Here is a 17,065-nt window from a genome sequence, read left to right as displayed (position 1 = left end):
AGGATATAACAAGAACGAAGCAAGTGATCATTTCTGCTGTCTTGGAGCTTACCTCATAGGGAGGAGACAGTTAACAAATAAATACAGAAAATGTCAGGTGCTGATAAAGCAAGATAAACATTTAAATACATATTGTATATAATGGTATATGAAACTCCTTAATCTGCTTCCTTGTGAGAGTTTGCAGACTAACTGGAGAGCTAGAATACACACAGTGGAGCTTTCATCATGCATTTTCTTATTATTTAAATGAATAAATTGATTTATTTAATTCATAAGTATTTAATTTTGGCATTCTTTTCCTTTGTTCTAATTTTATTACTGTTAATCAGATCCTGCCATTGATGAATTCTTTATTCCGCTTCAATCTGCTTTTGCCCAGGACTTTAGAAATTACCAGTATACATTGCCAGTAGTTCAAGGTTTGGTGGTTGATATGGAAGTTCGGAAAACCAGCATCAAAATTCCCAGCAACAGATACAATGAGGTAAGATTTACTGTGATTTTTTTCATAATTGAACATTACAAATGGAGATGAAAAATACATGATTGCATGTAAAATGTTAATTTATGGACAGTGAAATCAGTTCATAATATTATATGAATTAGATCAGTGATAGAGAATTTCATAACAGAAAGGAAGATGTTAAATTTGTCATACTTAGTTTTTGGTTGCGTCATTTGTTGTTTTTTGACCTTTTAGTGCTGACGATCAGTAGCAGGTTTGCATTTTGATGGAGGTATAAAATTAACTTTATAATATTAGTGGTGGAATCTTTTGATTTTTCCCTCTTTTGGTAAGTATATATTATTAACTACCCTTAATGTTTAAGCATAGCTCACCTGTGTAAGTCCCAAAATGATTTTTAAGTAAAATTTTGAAAGCAAATGATTGCATCTTGAATTAAGCTGTATTTTGTGACTAAAATGAAATTGTGCATACTACAGATATATTAACAGAATTATGTAAGCATTGTTCTTGCCTATTTGCCAAGTGAAGTACTACTTGAATTTTAAAATTTCTTAAAATCAATTCTGAAGTGTAGAATAGTAATCACTGTGATTTAAAAGAGGAATTTTAAAACTTAGTTTGATATGTTAAAATTTGTTGTTTTATTAGGCAGGGTAGTAACTCCCCAATTACTTCTTGTACTATTTTGGGTATAAAATAATTTCTTCCTTCCTTCTCTTACTTTCCCTTCTTCCTTTCTTTTTTCCTTTCCCATTCTGCCATTTATTCACTTAGTTGTTTGTACATTCAGTAAACATTATTTTTGTACTTGATACACACTTAAAATCACAGAGATGTGTTACTGGACTTATAAGCTCAGGGCTCAGTATTATTATGTGGGAAAGACATATTTGAAGAAAACATTTACCCCAGGCTTTCTGTCTGATGGCTTTTTTCAGGACACTAGAAAATAGTAGTGAGAAAGAGTGCTTAATATTTTCTGAGTACAATTAGCTGTTGGATAGTCCTACCTTGAAACTATACCAAAATATGTAGAGTCAAATTTTTAAAGAGAACTATTTGTATGTAATTTGTACCCTAAATAGTTTTTTAAACTATGCTTTGAAAACTTGCTTTATTTCTCATTGAAGTGTTATTATCTATTTCACAGATATCTATTAAATACATTCTGTGATATGAAGTACAAGCCATGTTGTTGTTTTTTAGCTGCTCAGTGGTGTCCGACTCTTTGCAACGTCATGGACTGTAGCCTGCCAGGCTCCTCTGTCCATGGGATTTCCCAGGCAGGGATACTAAAGTGGGTTGCCATTTCCTTGTCCAGAGGATCTTCCCGACCCAGGGATTGAACCTGCATCTCCTGCATTGACAGGAGGATTCTTGACCACTGAGCAAACCAAGAAGCCCGTAAAAGCTATGAGGCCCCCATAATTATTTCAATACTTGACTAAGGACATTCATGACAACTTCCATTTATATTATCTGTCTTTATTTGAATTCCGCCTCCTAATTTTATGGTTGTGAAGTTTCAAAAATTTTTGTTCGAAAGCAGTAACTGTATTTCTTGTAATTTATTGTATTTAATTTTCAGTAAAGTTTACCAATTGTATATCACTTATTTTCCATACTTGATTTAGCAGACTCACTTCTCTTCTAATTCAAATTTTTTTTTAAACTCAGTGTAATTTTATTTCTTATGATCTTGGACAGTTGTGTCTACTAGTTGGAAAAGTAATTTCATACACAGTATTTCATTGTATGTTGTTGTTGTTGTTTAGTGGTAAGTTGTATCTGACTCTTTTGTGACCCCATGGACTGTGGCCCACCAGGCTCCTATGTTCAGCTTTTTCACTTTCCCCTTTCACCCTCAAGAAGGCTCTTTAGTTCCTTTTCACTTTCTGCCATTAAAGTAGTATCATCTGCATATGTAAGGTTGTTGACATTTCTCCTAGCAGTCTTGATTCCAGCTTGTGAGTCATCCATCCTGGCATTTCCCATGGTATACTCTGCATAGAAGTTAAATAAGCAGGGTGGCAATATACAACCTTTCTCAATTTTGAAGCAGTGTGTTGTTCCGTGTCCAGTTCTAACTGTTGCTTCTTGACCTGCATACAGGTTTCTTGGGAGGCAGGTAAAGTAGTCTGGTATTCCCATCTCTTTAAGAATTTTCCACATGTTATTGTGATCCACACAGTCAAAGGCTTTCTTGTAGTCAATGAAGCAGAAGTAGATGTTTTTCTGGAATTCCCTTGCTTTCTCTGTAATATAATGGATGTTGGCAATTTGATTTCTGCTTCCTCTGTCTTTTCTAAATCTAGCTTGTATATCTGAAATTTCTTGGTTCACATACTGCTGACGCCTAGCTTGAAGGATTTTGAGCATTATCTTGCTAGCATGTGAAGTGAGTAAAATTGTATGGTAGTTTGAACATCCTTTGTCATTGCCCTTCTTTGGGACTGGAGTGAAAACTGACCTTTTCCAGTCTTGTGGGCACTGGTGAATTTTCCAGATTTACTGACATACTTTCACAGCATCATCTTTTACGATTTGAAATAGCTCAGGTGAAATTCCATCACCTCCACTAGCTTTGTTCGTAATAATGTTTCCTAAGGCCCACTTGACTTCACACTCCAGGATGTATGGGTCTAGGTGAGTGACCACACCAATATGATTATCTCATCAGTAAGACCTTTTTTAAATATAGTTCTTTTGTGTATTCTTGCCGCCGTTTCTTAATCTCTTCTGCTTCTCTTAGGTCCTTAATGTTTCTGTCCTTTATTGTGCCCATCCTAGCATGAAATGTTCCCATGATATCTCCGGTTTTCTTGGGGAGATCTCTAGACTTTCCCATTCTATTGTTTTCCTCTGTTTTTTTGCATTGTTCACTTAAGGAGCCCCCCTTTTTTTTAATCCTAGCTATTCTCTACACTCTATTCAGTTGTATATATCTTTCCCTTTCTACCTTGCCTTTTGGTTCTAATAAGATAATTTGTAAAAGAGATTTTATAGGTTTTAAAGCAAAAACATGACTTAACCAAAGTAAAATTTTAGAAAACTGAGTTATGGCAGGTTATATGTAAATTATAGAGAGAGGGGGACTTCTAAGTGTCAACTGAAAAAAACAAACACAACATAAAAGATGATAATTATGTTTTGTTAAGTGGCCTTATTTATAATACAGCCCAGGAGACAGCCTCTCAGATACCTCTGAGGGACTGTTCCAAAGAGGTAAGGGAGGAGGAGCCAGGACATGTAGGAATTTTTGCTGGAAAAAAACATGTAGTTGAACATCAAAAGATTACTGTAAAGTGTAAAAAAGTGTAAAAAATCCAGATATCTCAGGTTGATGATTTTAGTTCTTTCTAAGTATGGAAAGATGCAAGAGTCAGAGTTCACTAAAATTATTCCTTAGATATGCATCTGAGCCATCTAGGGCCAGTATCCTGTCTTTCTCCATCCTGATATCCTCTTATCAAGGACTGTTGATGGTGGCTATAGTGGTGATGAATTGATGGCAGGCAACATTCATTGTTTACCAGAATGACAGGCAACATGCTTTGTTTACTGAAATGTCAGACAACATTTTTTTCCATATAAGGAAAGACTTTAAGCTTAGAAAGCTAGAAGGTAGTATTTCTGAAGTAGTAATTTTAATAAATGAAGTAGTCACTGTATATAAATTTTCTAATCTCCTTCATCAAGGCTATTCAAGAACTCTGTAGGTCTAGGTAAAGTTCTTATGAGACATTACTTTGATCATTGTGTTAAGTAATATCTATTGAGAGTAAATTATGTATCAGGTACTATTCTAAACATATATGTATCTTCACGCTATCTCTATGAAATGAGTAGGGTAAGTCCCTTGTTACAGGTAAGGGAATTAGGGCACAGAGCTAGCAAGTGTTGGAAAGTGAAAGTGAAGTCGCTCAGTCGTGTCCGACTCTTTGGGACCCCATGGACTGTAGCCTACCAGGCTCCTCTGTCCATGGGATTTCCAGGCAAGAGTACTGAAGTGGGTTGCCATTTCCTTCTCCAGCAATCTTCCCAACCCAGGGATTGAACTCAGGTCTCCCACATTGTAGGCAGACATTTTACCCTCCGAGCCACCAGGGAAGCAGCAAGTGTTGGAGCTAGAATCAAACCCATGCACTCTTAATTTCATTGTCCCTGTTCTTAAACACTATCCTAAACTGATTTTCATAAACATCAGTTTAATTATTATGCCTGATTGTAGGGCTGGTTTTAGGGTCTTAACAGAGGTAAAGCCCTAATCCCGTATGACCTGTGTGTTTAGTCACTCAGTCGTGTCTGACTCTTTGCAACCCCATGAACTGTAGCCTGCTAGGCTTCTCTGTCCATGGGGATTCTCCAGGCAAGAATACTGGAGTGGGTTGCCATGTCCTCCTCTAGGGGATCTTCCCAACCCAGGGATCAAACCCAGGTCTCCCATACTGCAGGTGGATTCTTTACCATCTAAGAAGGGGAAATTTGGACCTAGACATGTATGAAGAGAAGATGACAGGAAGAGGCATAAGGAGAAAATGACTGTCTACAAGTCAGGAGAGAGTTCTGAAACAAATCTTTCCTTTTGCAATCCTCAAATGGAACCAATGCTATTGACATCTTGATTTGGGATTTCTAGCCTCCAGCATTGTGAGACAATAAATTTGTATTGTTTAAGCCACCACTTAAAGCCATCACCACTTGTTTAAGCTGCTATTTTTTATAGCAGCACTTGCACACACTAACATAACAGTCTACCTTAAATAGCTAAACATCATGACAAAATATGTGAGGGGAAAAAAGCAAAAACCTAAGAACAATGGGATAGAGAAGGTGAGCCCTGTGATTACCCTACCTTACTGTCTGGAGTTAGTTTCCAGGCCATAGTGCAGTTAGAGGGAACTTAACCCGATCCTAGAGGTCTAGAGGCTCCCTGAGTTGAAGAGAATGTAGGGAGGCCATGATAGCTAGAATTTACAAGACAGATTATGGAAATAAAAGAACTCTGGAGATCTGTAAGAGGTTCCTATTGGGTCTTCAGCTGACTACTAATCAATGCATGTATATGAGAAAAACACTGGAGAAGAGCAGCTAGAACACTTCTCAAAGGTCCAGGAATAATTTATATTCTTACCATCTAGAGTAAGAAAGGGACAAATAATTTCTAGTGATCAAAGTTGTCCATAAATTTAGTCTGCTCTGATCCTACCTAACAAGCTTAAAATAAAACTTCAACAAGATAAGGGCCTGTACATTTTAAGGCAAGACATGGAAAATATAAAAACCCAAATCAAACTTTAAGAAACAAAAATGACAATGAGATGAAAAATACACTGGATGAGATTAATGGCAGATCAGACCCTGCTGGAAAAAATTAATAAACTTAAAAACAGAACCATCGAAGATGAAACACAAAGATAAAAGGCTGGAAAATGAAATGAACGGAATATCATTGAGATGTGAGAAATGGATGGCTTAACTCTGTAATTGAAGTCCCCAAAAGAGTGGAAAAGTGGGTTGACAGAGAAGATATTTGAAGAATCAGTGATGAAAAATTTTGTGAATCACCAGCTCGATGGACATGGGTTTGGGTAGACTCTGGGAATTGGTGATGGACAGGGAGGACTGGTGTGCTGTGATTCATGGGGTCACAAAGAGTCGGACACGACTGAGCGACTGAACTGAACTGATAAATCATATAAATTCAAGAAGTTCAGTGAGGGGAGGGAGGTAGGAGAGGGGTTCAGGATTGGGAACACGTGTATACCCATGGTGGATTCATGTTGATGTATGGCAAAACCAATACAATATTGTAAAGTAATTAGCCTCCAGTTAAATAAATTTAAATTTAAAAAAAAGTTCAATGAACTCCAGCTGCAGGATGAAAAGTATTACATTAAGAAACATTATAATCATCATCATCAAATTGCTTAACACCAGAGGTAAAGAGAAGAATCTTAAAGGCAACTAGAGAAAAAAAAATCCACTTTATATACTGAGCAATGGGTATAAGAATGACTGTAGACTTCTCATTCAAACAGTTCAGTTCCCAAGACAGTGCATAAAATCCTTAAGGTATTAAAAAAAAGATAACCTATCAACCTATAGATTAAAACACCTAAAATAAAATACCCAGGAATAAATTTAACCAAGGATATAAAGATCAGTACTCTTAAAACCATAAAACATTGATGATGAAAATTGAAGATGATACCAAGGAATAGAAAGATATTCCAGATTTATGGATTAGCAGAATTAATACTGCTAAAAGCCATACTACCAAAAGCAATCGATAGATCTAATGCAATTCTTATCAAAATACCCATGACATTTTTCACAGAACTAGAAGAAATAATCCTAAATCTTATATGGAATCACAAAAGACCTTGAGATGTCATCCAATCTTGAGAAAAAAAAAAAAGGACAAAGCTAGAGGTATAATACTTTTTGACTTTAGAGTATAGTACAAAGCTGCAGTCATCAAAATAGAATGGTACTGGCACAGAAAGAGATAAAGATCAGTGGAATCAAATAGAGAGCTCAGAAATAAACCCACATACTTATGTTCAATTAACCTACAATGAAGTAGGCATGATATTCACCAGAGAAAAGAGTTTCTTCAATAAATAGTGCTCGGAAAACTGGACAGCTACTCGTAAAAGAATGAAATTAGACATTGTCTCACACCATATATAAAAATAAACTCAAAATGGATTAAAGACCTAAATGTAAGACCTGAGACCATGAAACTCGTGGACGAAAACATAGGCTGAACACTAATTTACAGAAAGTGTAGCAATATTTTCTTAGATCTATCTCCTAAGGCAGAAGAAGTAAAACCAAAAATAAATAAATGGGACCTAGTTAAATGTAAGAGGTTTTTTAATAGCAGAGAAAACTATCACCAAAATGAAAAAACAACCCCCTGAATAGGAAAAAATATTTGCTAATGATATGACTGATAAGGGGTTAGTATCCAAAATAGATACATGGCTCGCACAACTCAATATTAGAAAAACGACTTGGGGGACTTCCCTGGTGGTCCAGTGGCTAAGACTCCGTGCTCCCAATGCGGGGGATCTAGGTTCAATCCCTGGTCAGAGAATTAGGTCCCACATGCCACAACTGAAAGATCCCACATGCTACAACTAAGACCTGCTACAGCCAAATGAATAAAGTAATTAAAGAATAATAACAAACAACTTGATTAAAAAATGGTCAGAAGAGAATGCTCTGGAAGTCCAGTGGTTAGGACTCAGCACTCTCACTGCCTAGGCCTGGGTTTGATCCCTGGCCAGGGAACTAAGATCCTGCAAGCTGCACGATATAGCAAAAAAAAAAAAAAAAAGGAAGAAGATATGAATAGATGTTCCAAAGAAAGTATACAAATGGCCAACAGGCACATGAAAGGTTTCTCAACATTTCTAATCATCACAGAAATGCAAATCAAAACCTCAGTGAAGAACTACCTCACACTTGTCAGAATGACTATCATCAAAATGTCTATAAATAACAAGTCTGGGAAAGCTGTGGAGAAAGGATGATCCTAATACAGAGGGGATTCCTGTTAGGGGTCATTTATATTGGCACAGCTACTATGGAAAATATTATGGAGGTTCCTCAGAAACTAAATATAGAACTATCATACGATTCAGCAGTTCCACCCTTAGGTATATATTTGAAGAAAAAACAGTAATTTGAAAATGTACATGGACCCAAATGTTGATAGAAGCATAATTTACAATAGCCAAGATATAGAAGCAGCCTAAGTGTCTATCAACAGATGAATGGTATATGTGTATATATGTATACACACACACGCTTGCACGTGCAATGGAGTGTTACTCAACCATAAAAAAGAATGATTCTGCCATTTACAACAAAATGAATGGACCTAGAGGATATGAAGCTTACTGAAATAAGTCAGACAAAGACAGATACTGTAATGTTAGCACTTACTTGTGGAATCTAAAAGAATAAAACAAGTGAACATAACAAAATAGACTCACAGACGTAGAAAATAAATTAGTGGTTACCAGTGGGGAGAGGGGAATGAAGAGCAGGAAGATATGCATAGGGGGATAAGGAGGTACAAACTACTGTCTATAAAATAAATAAGCTAGAAGGGTATATTATACAGCCCAGGGAAGTATAGTTGTTATTTTATAAACTTTAAATGCAGTATAATGTATAAAAATATTGAATCAGTGTTGTACACCTGAAATTAGTGTTGTAAATCACCCATATTTAACTTAAAAATAGTGAAAACACAAAGTCCCATTATGAGATATGAGAGAAGGGGCTATCATTACAGGCTCTATAAATAGTAAAAACACAATAGAGCATAATATGAATGCATTTATACTAATACATGTCCAGCTTGGACAAAATGGACAAATTCTTTGAATGTTGACTTTCATACCTCTGTCAAGAAAAAATAGGTAACTTGAATAGCCCTGCATACATTGAAAGAATTGTATTTATTATTATAAACCTTTTCGCAAAGAAAAGCCCCGGTCTAGATATGTTCACTGGTGATTGTTACGAAAGGAAGGACAAAATAACACCAGTTTTATACAAACTCTTAGAAAATAGATGAGGAGGCTTTAATTCCACTAGTATCAAAATCAGAAAAAATTTTTAAGAAACGAAAACCTATATCCCTCATAGCTGGTTGCATAAATACATAACAAGTTTTTAGTATATCTGATTTAATAATACACAAAAAAATAAGATACTTCATAACTAAATGGGATTTATTCCAAGAATGCTAAATTGGTTTAACATTAAAAAATCAATCTGTAATTCAGCATATTAATCGGATAGAAAGGAAAAGCATATTAAAAGAAAAAAACTATAGAAATCTCATCTCTCTATATATATACATATATATATATATCAGCAGTTTAAAATAGAAGTTTTACAGTCGAATAAAGAGAATTTATGAAAGACCTAAAATTAATATATCCAATGGTGACTGATTGATTGGTTCTTTAAAATGAGGAACAAGGAGATGATGTCTATTCTTGTTTTTATTAAACATTTCAGTGGATCTTCTAGGCAGTGTAATAAGGGGGGAAAAAAAAACAAAATTAGAGGAATACAGTTGGAAAAAAAAATGTCTTTATTCATAGATAACATGATTATCTATGTAGGAAATCCTGGAGTAAGTGTGTACATGCTCAGTCACGTTCAACTCCTTGCAGACCCATGGACTGTAGCCACCAGGCTCCTCTGTTCATGGGATTTCCCAGGCAAGGATACCGGAGTGGATTGCCATTTCCTACTTCAAGGGGTGTTCCTGACCAAGGGATCGAACCCCAGTCTCTTGTGTCTTTTGCATTGGCAGGTGGATTCTTTACCACTTCTTCACCTAAGGAGTTTACAAAATAGTACTAGATCTAATCAATCAGTTTATCAGAGTTACAAGATCATTGTGTAAAAATCAATTGTATTTCTGTATACTAACAATCAGAAGTTGGAATTTAAAAACAATACAATAGCATCATAAATATGACGTATTTAGGGGTGAATTTAACAGATTATCAGCAGTCCCTCTATGCTGAAAATTACAGAACATTGTTAAGAGAAACTGAAGACCCAAATAAATACCATGAGGTATACTATGTTTTTTGAATCAGAAGATGCAATATTGTTAAGATGTCATTTGTTCCTAGATTAATTCATAGCTTCAGTACAATCCCAGTCAACATACCAGCAAGCTGTTTTAAAATAGAAATAGAGACACTGATTCTAAAATGTATATGGAGTTTCAAGAGACCCAGAATAGCTGAGACAACTTTGAAAAAGCACGTAATTCAAAGACTTACACTACCTGATGGTTAAGGCTTATTTTAAAGATATGTTAATCAGGACAGTATTTTTTAGTGTAATATGTATGTCTAGATCAGTAGAACAGAGTTGAGTGATTTCAAGTGCTGTTTATAAGGGTATATACACATACCAAAATTTGTCAGATTACATACCTTAACTGTGTACATTTTGTCATTTATTTTAAATACAGCTAAAAAATATCACAAAATCTTTCAGGAAATGTAGTGGACATTCAAACTTTCAACACATCACTGGGGGAATAGAACCAAAGAGGTAGCCTCATGTCAGAGTTTCAAGCAAAAAGGAACAAAATTGTGTTGAATCTTTACTAAAAACCAGAGAGAAATGATGTTGGTTGTGATATAATACAAGAATCTATAAAACTGTATATCTTTGCATTCCCCAACTTGTATAATTTAGGCTGAATGGCCTCTTGAGATTCTTTTTCCCTGAACAGTTCTAAAATAGGAATTTCTGTTTATTTTAGTTCAAAGCTACATATATTCTTCGGAGAATTGTGAAGTTACAAAAGCATAATTTTAAAGGTTCATTGTAGCACAAGCACGAACAGATGGTCCTAAAATCTGCTGGAGGAATGTTTTATTTTTTGGCCTTCAAGGAATACATTTCTTTTCTCTTAGGGAGGAGGAACTGATAGTCTTCTTCTCAAAAGAATGAAGGGAATTGGTGAAAGGTGCTCTGGAAAATGGGGCAGAGGAAAGAGGTGCTGTTCCATTGACTGTTAGCATAGCTGTTCCTCGTGTTATACATGAAAGACAGTGTTTAACCAGAGGTTGAATGAAAATATCAGGATCCCCCAGGAGCCCTAGCTGTTACCTCTCCAGTGACTGCAGGAGCTGAACACTGCATGTTCACAGTAAGATTGTCTTTACCCCTCCTCTCTCATGTCCCTGCATGTCCATTGATAGGGGTGACTAGTGGCTTCAGAACGCTATTTCTAGCTAAACCCCTGGCTTTCCCTATCTCCTAGCTCTCACAAGCTTGCTGCTACTTTTAGCATTGAGGCCACCAGCTCTAATCTCATTGTGTTCAAGTACTGTAAGAAACCCTGGTCTCCCTCCTTATCCTTCGTCTCCCCAAATGTAATTTCTATCTCTGTACTTCCACCTCTCTGACCCCATTTTTCACTCATCTTGAAAAACTCAAAGGCTCAGTCCCTGTAAGTTTTGTCTCTGTCCACTTCCTTGTTGATGTAGTCAGTCCCTTAAATACAGTCTCCTGATGTCATCCAGATATCTTTCTTCAACCTGACTCTTCCTTGTTTTATAAACTTGAGTGTCTTTTTAAAAAACTAATTAATTTGATTATTTATTTATTTTGTTTGCCATGCCATATGGCTTGCAGGAGGATTTCAGTTCCCTGACCAGGGACTGAACCCATGCCATGGCAGCGAGAGCCTGGAATCCTAACTACCAGCCCGCCAGAGAAGCCCTCTACTTGAGTTTCGTATTCCTTGTTTTTTTAGGCATCTTAAGCTTAGCATGTTCAGATTTGAACTCCTGATCTTCCCTCGGAATTTCCTCTCGCAGTCGTCCCTAAATTAACGGCAGTGCCCTCCTTCCGTTTACCAGGCCCAAAGCTTTGGAGCTGTCTTTAAGTCTTCTCTCACATCCTGAGTCGAGCCTGCTGTTCTGTGTTCTGCTGGCTCTACCTGTCTGGAACCCAGCCACCTCTCAACCCTTGGGCCAGTCTTGGTCTGAGGTAATCTTGGATTTGTGCGGTAGTCTCCTAACTGGCCTTTGTTGGCAGCCTTTCCCCCATCCATTTATATTCAACACAGCAGCCCAAGTGATCCTGTTGAAACTAAGTAGAATCATGTCACTTTTCTGCTCAAAATTCTCCAAAGGTCTTTCATCCCAGTCAGAACGATACCTGAAGTCCTCTGTACCCTCTGTTCTCCTTAACCCACTCCCTGTTTTCCCTTTCTTCTTACACCTCTTCTTTTCAGTCACACTGTCCTTAAGGAGTGTTCCTTGAAACTGTCTGGCTTGCTAAAATGCTGCAACTACACAGCCACTGAACCAGCTGTTCTAAGTGCCTGTAGGGCTCTTTCTTGGATAGTCCCATGGCTTTTCCCTCTCTTTTCAGTAAGAACTCTCCCAAGTGTCCAGTATTAAGTGGCACTTGCCAGTACTCCTAGTCATCCTTCATGCTTTATTTTTCTATATAGCACTTGTCACTGTCTAACATTTAATGTGTTTTACTTTTTCCCCCTCCCCCTCTGCACACAAGAACATGAGTTCTGTGGGGTAAGATTGTTCAGTATTGAATAAACCGAGTACTAACACAAAGCCTGGTACACATTACATGCTCATTTGCTACAAAAATGAGTGAAGGTTCATGATTCATGATAGGTAGACCCATAGGCCTGGAAGGTGGATGCTAGCTTCTCCACACAAGGGAACTGCAGCTAATTAGAAGGCCGAATATTTGTATCTTCCTTGCAGCCATGAAAGTAAAAGACACTTACTCCTTGGAAGGAAAGTTATGACCAACCTAGACAGTATATTAAAAAGCAGAGATATTACTTTGTCATCTAAGGTCCATCTAGTCAAGGCTATGGTTTTTCCAGTAGTCATGTATGGATGTGAGAATTGGACTGTGAGGAAAGCTGAGCGCCGAAGAATTGATGCTTCTGAACTGTGGTGTTGGAGAAGACTCTTGAGAGTCCCTTGGACTGCCAGGAGATCTAACTAGTCCATCCTAAAGGAGATCAGTCCTGGATGTACTTTGGAAGGACTGATGTTGAGGCTGAAACTCCAATATTTTGGCCACCTGATGCGAAGAGCTGACTCATTTGAAAAGACCCTGATGTTGGGAGTTCATGGGGTCACAAAGAGTCGGACACGACTGAGCGACTGAACAGAACTGAGTGACTAAAGATGTTAAGCATCTTTTCAAGTGCTTGTTGGCCATTTGTGTATCTTCTCTGGAGAAATGTCCAGAGCTGGATGTGGATGATGCCATATAAGAAATACAAAAAATGTGCTGTGGCAGTTCAAAAAAGGGAGTGGTCACATTAGTTCTGATGGGAAATTAAAGAAGGCTACCGGTAGGAACTGGTGTTTTTACTAAGTCTTGACTTGGGATCAGCTTTTTTCAGCTGCTTGGATATGGGAGAAGAATATTTTTAATCTGCTCAGTGTAAGCAAAATTAGAAATCATCTTCAGTTCAGTTCAGTTCAGTCACTCAGTCGTGTCCGACTCTTTGCGACCCCATGAATCGCAGCACGCCAGGCCTCCCTGTTCATCCCCATCTCCCAGAGTTCACTCAGACTCACGTCCATCGAGTCCGTGATGCCACCCAGCCATCTCATCCTCGGTCGTCCCCTTCTCCTCCTGCCCCCAATCCCTCCCAGCATCAAAGTCTTTTCCAATGAGTCAACTCTTCGCATGAGGTGGCCAAAGTACTGGAGTTTCAGCTTTAGCATCATTCCTTCCAAAGAAATCCCAGGGTTGATCTCCTTCAGAATGGACTGGTTGGATCTCCTTGCAGTCCAAGGGACTCTCAAGAGTCTTCTCCAACACCACAGTTCAAAAGCATCAATTCTTCAGCGCTCAGCCTTCTTCACAGTCCAACTCTCACATCCATACATGACCACTGGAAAAACCATAGTCTTGACTAGACGGACCTTAGTCGGCAAAGTAATGTCTCTGCTTTTGAATATGCTATCTAGGTTGGTCATAACTTTTCTTCCAAGGAGTAAGCGTCTTTTAATTTCATGGCTGCAATCACTATCTGCAGTGATTTTGGAGCCCCCCAAAATAAAGTCTGACACTGTTTCCACTGTTTCCCCATCTATTTCCCATGAAGTGATGGGACCGGATGCCATGATCTTCGTTTTCTGAATGTTGAGCTTTAAGCCCACTTTTTCACTTTCCTCTTTCACTTTCATCAAGAGGCTTTTTAGCTCCTCTTCCCTTTCTGCCATAAGGGTGGTGTCATCTGCATATCAGGTTATTGATATTTCTCCCGGCAATCTTGATTCCAGCTTGTGTTCCTTCCAGTCCAGCATTTCTCATGATGTACTCTGCATATAAATTAAATATGCAGGGTGACAATATACAGCCTTGACGTACTCCTTTTCCTATTTGGAGCCAGTCTGTTGTTCCATGTCTAGTTCTAACTGTTGCTTCCTGACCTGCATACAGATTTCTCAAGAGGCAGGTTAGGTGGTCTGGTATTCCCATCTCTTTCAGAATTTTCCACAGTTTATTGTGATCCACACAGTCAAAGGCTTTGGCATAGTCAATAAAGCCGAAATAGATGTTTTTCTGGAACTCTCTTGCTTTTTCAGTGATCCAGCAGATGTTGGCAATTTGATCTCTAGTTCCTCTGCCTTTTCTAAAACCAGCTTGAACATCAGGGATTTCACGGTTCACGTATTGCTGAAGTCTGGCTTGGAGAATTTTGAGGATTACTTTACTAGCGTGTGAGATGAGTGAAGTTGTGCGGTAGTTTGAGCATTCTTTGGCATTGCCTTTCTTTGGAATTGGAATGAAAACTGACCTTTCCCAGTCCTGTGGCCACTGCTGAGTTTTCGAAATTTGCTGGCATATTGAGTGCAGCACTTTCACAGCATCATCTTTCAGGATTTGAAACAGCTCAACTGGAATTCCATCACCTCCACTGGCTTTGTTCGTAGTAATGCTTTCCAAGGCCCACCTGACTTCACTTTCCAAGATGTCTGGCTCTAGACTAGTGATCACACCATCATGATTATCTACCTTAGCCTAGTTATTTGGAAGAAATGGGAGGGTGGTGGTGGTGGTATAGTTGCTAAGTCATATCTGACTCTTGCGATTCCATCAACTGTAGCCCGCCAGGCTCCTCTGTCCATGGGATTCTCCAGGCAAGAATACTGGGGTGGGTTGCCATTTACTTCTCCAGGGGATCTTCCCAGCCCAGAAATTGAACCCAGGTCTCCTGCATTGCAGGTGGATTCTCAACCAACTGAGCTACAAAGGAAGCCCAAAGGGAGGGTAAAAACAGCATATGCTACAGCTCAGAGATGGGAAATGGTAACAGATCAGGAGGTAGTCCTGCCTGCAAGGATACAGTAGGAAGCGAGGTAAAGCAGGAAAGCTAGTTTGGAGTTAGAGCATAGGACACTCATGATCTGAGTGGAGGACAAGGTGGGGAAAACGTGACCAGAGCTGTGCCTGTGGTAAATATGGAAACATTCAGTCGATCTAGGAAAGAAAAGAAAATTTTTATTTGAGCCAAATTGAGGATTATAGCCTGGAAAAGCATCTCAGAAAGCTCTGAGAACTGTTAACACCCGTTTGAAATCAATGTACAGTTATAAGTTTTTTGAGACAGAGTGCTATACATTACATGATATATTATTAACAGTTGACACAATCCAGATCTGCTAGAAATGACCCCCTTACAAGATCCAAGGAAATGTTATCTTTTAAGTGATCTTGTTGGTGCTTGGAGAATGTTGCTTTCCTGGTTGAGCAGGTATTTCTGCCCTTGGGGTAGCCTGATGGGTGCACAATGCAGCAGATACACAGTGCACAGTGGAAGGGAGAGAGAAGGCCAAAAAGCAGAGAAAACTTTTTTATATTTAAAATTTTTCTTATCTTACCATTAAATATGAATTTTATTTCACATGTAGAATGAATCAGTGCTGCTAGAGACTGTAGGTAAAACAGTTATAAAGTTGTTAAATGTCCAGAAAAGAGGTAATTACAGTAACAATAGTAATAGATCAACAGATATTACAGAATTTGAATTGACAGAGCAGAGAAATGGCTCAACTAAAGTGGAAAACCAATTGTTTATATCATTGTATGACAAGTGTAAGTTTACTTTATGTTCAGTAAGATCCTTTGAATATTTGGGAAATTCTCTCTTTGGTATAAATGAACATGGTTTTAAGAAAACAAACCAACCAACCCTGTTCGTTCATTTCTAAAGAAGTACAAAGTTTTAAGAAAATCTCATTAGCTTTGAAATTGATATCCAGGAAAATGATTTTGTTAGAAGCTAGCTAATTTATTCAGAATATCCAAATTGAAAACATTTTATATTTTTTGATGAGGCCATTTGGCTTGCGGAATCTCTGGTTCTCTGACCAGGGACTGAACCCAGACCCAGCAGTGAAAGCACTGAGTCCTAACTACTGGATCACCAGGAAATTCTTGAAAATATTTTTAATCTGCTCAGTGTAAGCAAAATTAGAAATCACCTTAGCCTAATGATTTGGAAGAAATGGCAGATATAATATTTTTCATAATTGTTGTATATGATTATATCCATTTCTTTCATGTGATATAAATGTAAATTGTAATTGAAAACCTAAAGTAATCTGTCTACTGACTTCTCCAAGAAGGAATCTTCTGACTTACCTTATTTGCAAAAACTTACTTTAAAGTATGTTTTGGAAAATCCTGATAGAAGTAGTTTGTTTTATTCAGTTGATAAAAGTTAGTGTGAGAGGAATTTTTAATTATTGTTTGGATGCCTCTGGCAATACAGCTATATATTAAAATATTAACTTTGCAAGAGTTATAAACATAATAAAGTCAAACCAGAAGATGATGATATCTTGGCATTGTATTGGTACAGTACCTAGAAATAAATTTACCAAGGATATAAAACTATAAAATTTGTTGAAAGAACTTGAAGAGACCTAAAAAATGGGATGACATCTCATGTTCATGTATTGGAAGACTGAAAATTGTTAACATGTTAATACTACTCAAAGTGATCTTCCGATCCAGCACAAG

The 17,065-nt window shown here is 37.6% G+C and overlaps 1 protein-coding gene across 2 annotated transcripts in view; it reads left to right on the top strand.

The window, feature by feature from the left end:
* The window catches only part of ZFYVE9 (zinc finger FYVE-type containing 9), a 103,419-nt gene that overhangs the window by 67,943 nt on the left and 18,411 nt on the right, over positions 1-17,065 (top strand). For both annotated transcript variants that reach the window (XM_068963563.1, XM_068963562.1), the window contains one exon: positions 383-487. In XM_068963563.1, coding sequence (XP_068819664.1) covers positions 383-487 — 105 coding nt within the window. The remainder of the gene's footprint in view (positions 1-382; positions 488-17,065) is intronic.

Source organism: Capricornis sumatraensis, chromosome 2, assembly GCF_032405125.1.
Source record: "Capricornis sumatraensis isolate serow.1 chromosome 2, serow.2, whole genome shotgun sequence".
In the NCBI taxonomy this organism is placed as follows: Eukaryota; Metazoa; Chordata; class Mammalia; order Artiodactyla; family Bovidae; genus Capricornis; species Capricornis sumatraensis.
The sequence above is the reverse complement of the archived record's forward strand: the minus strand, read 5'-3'. Positions and strand labels throughout refer to the sequence as shown.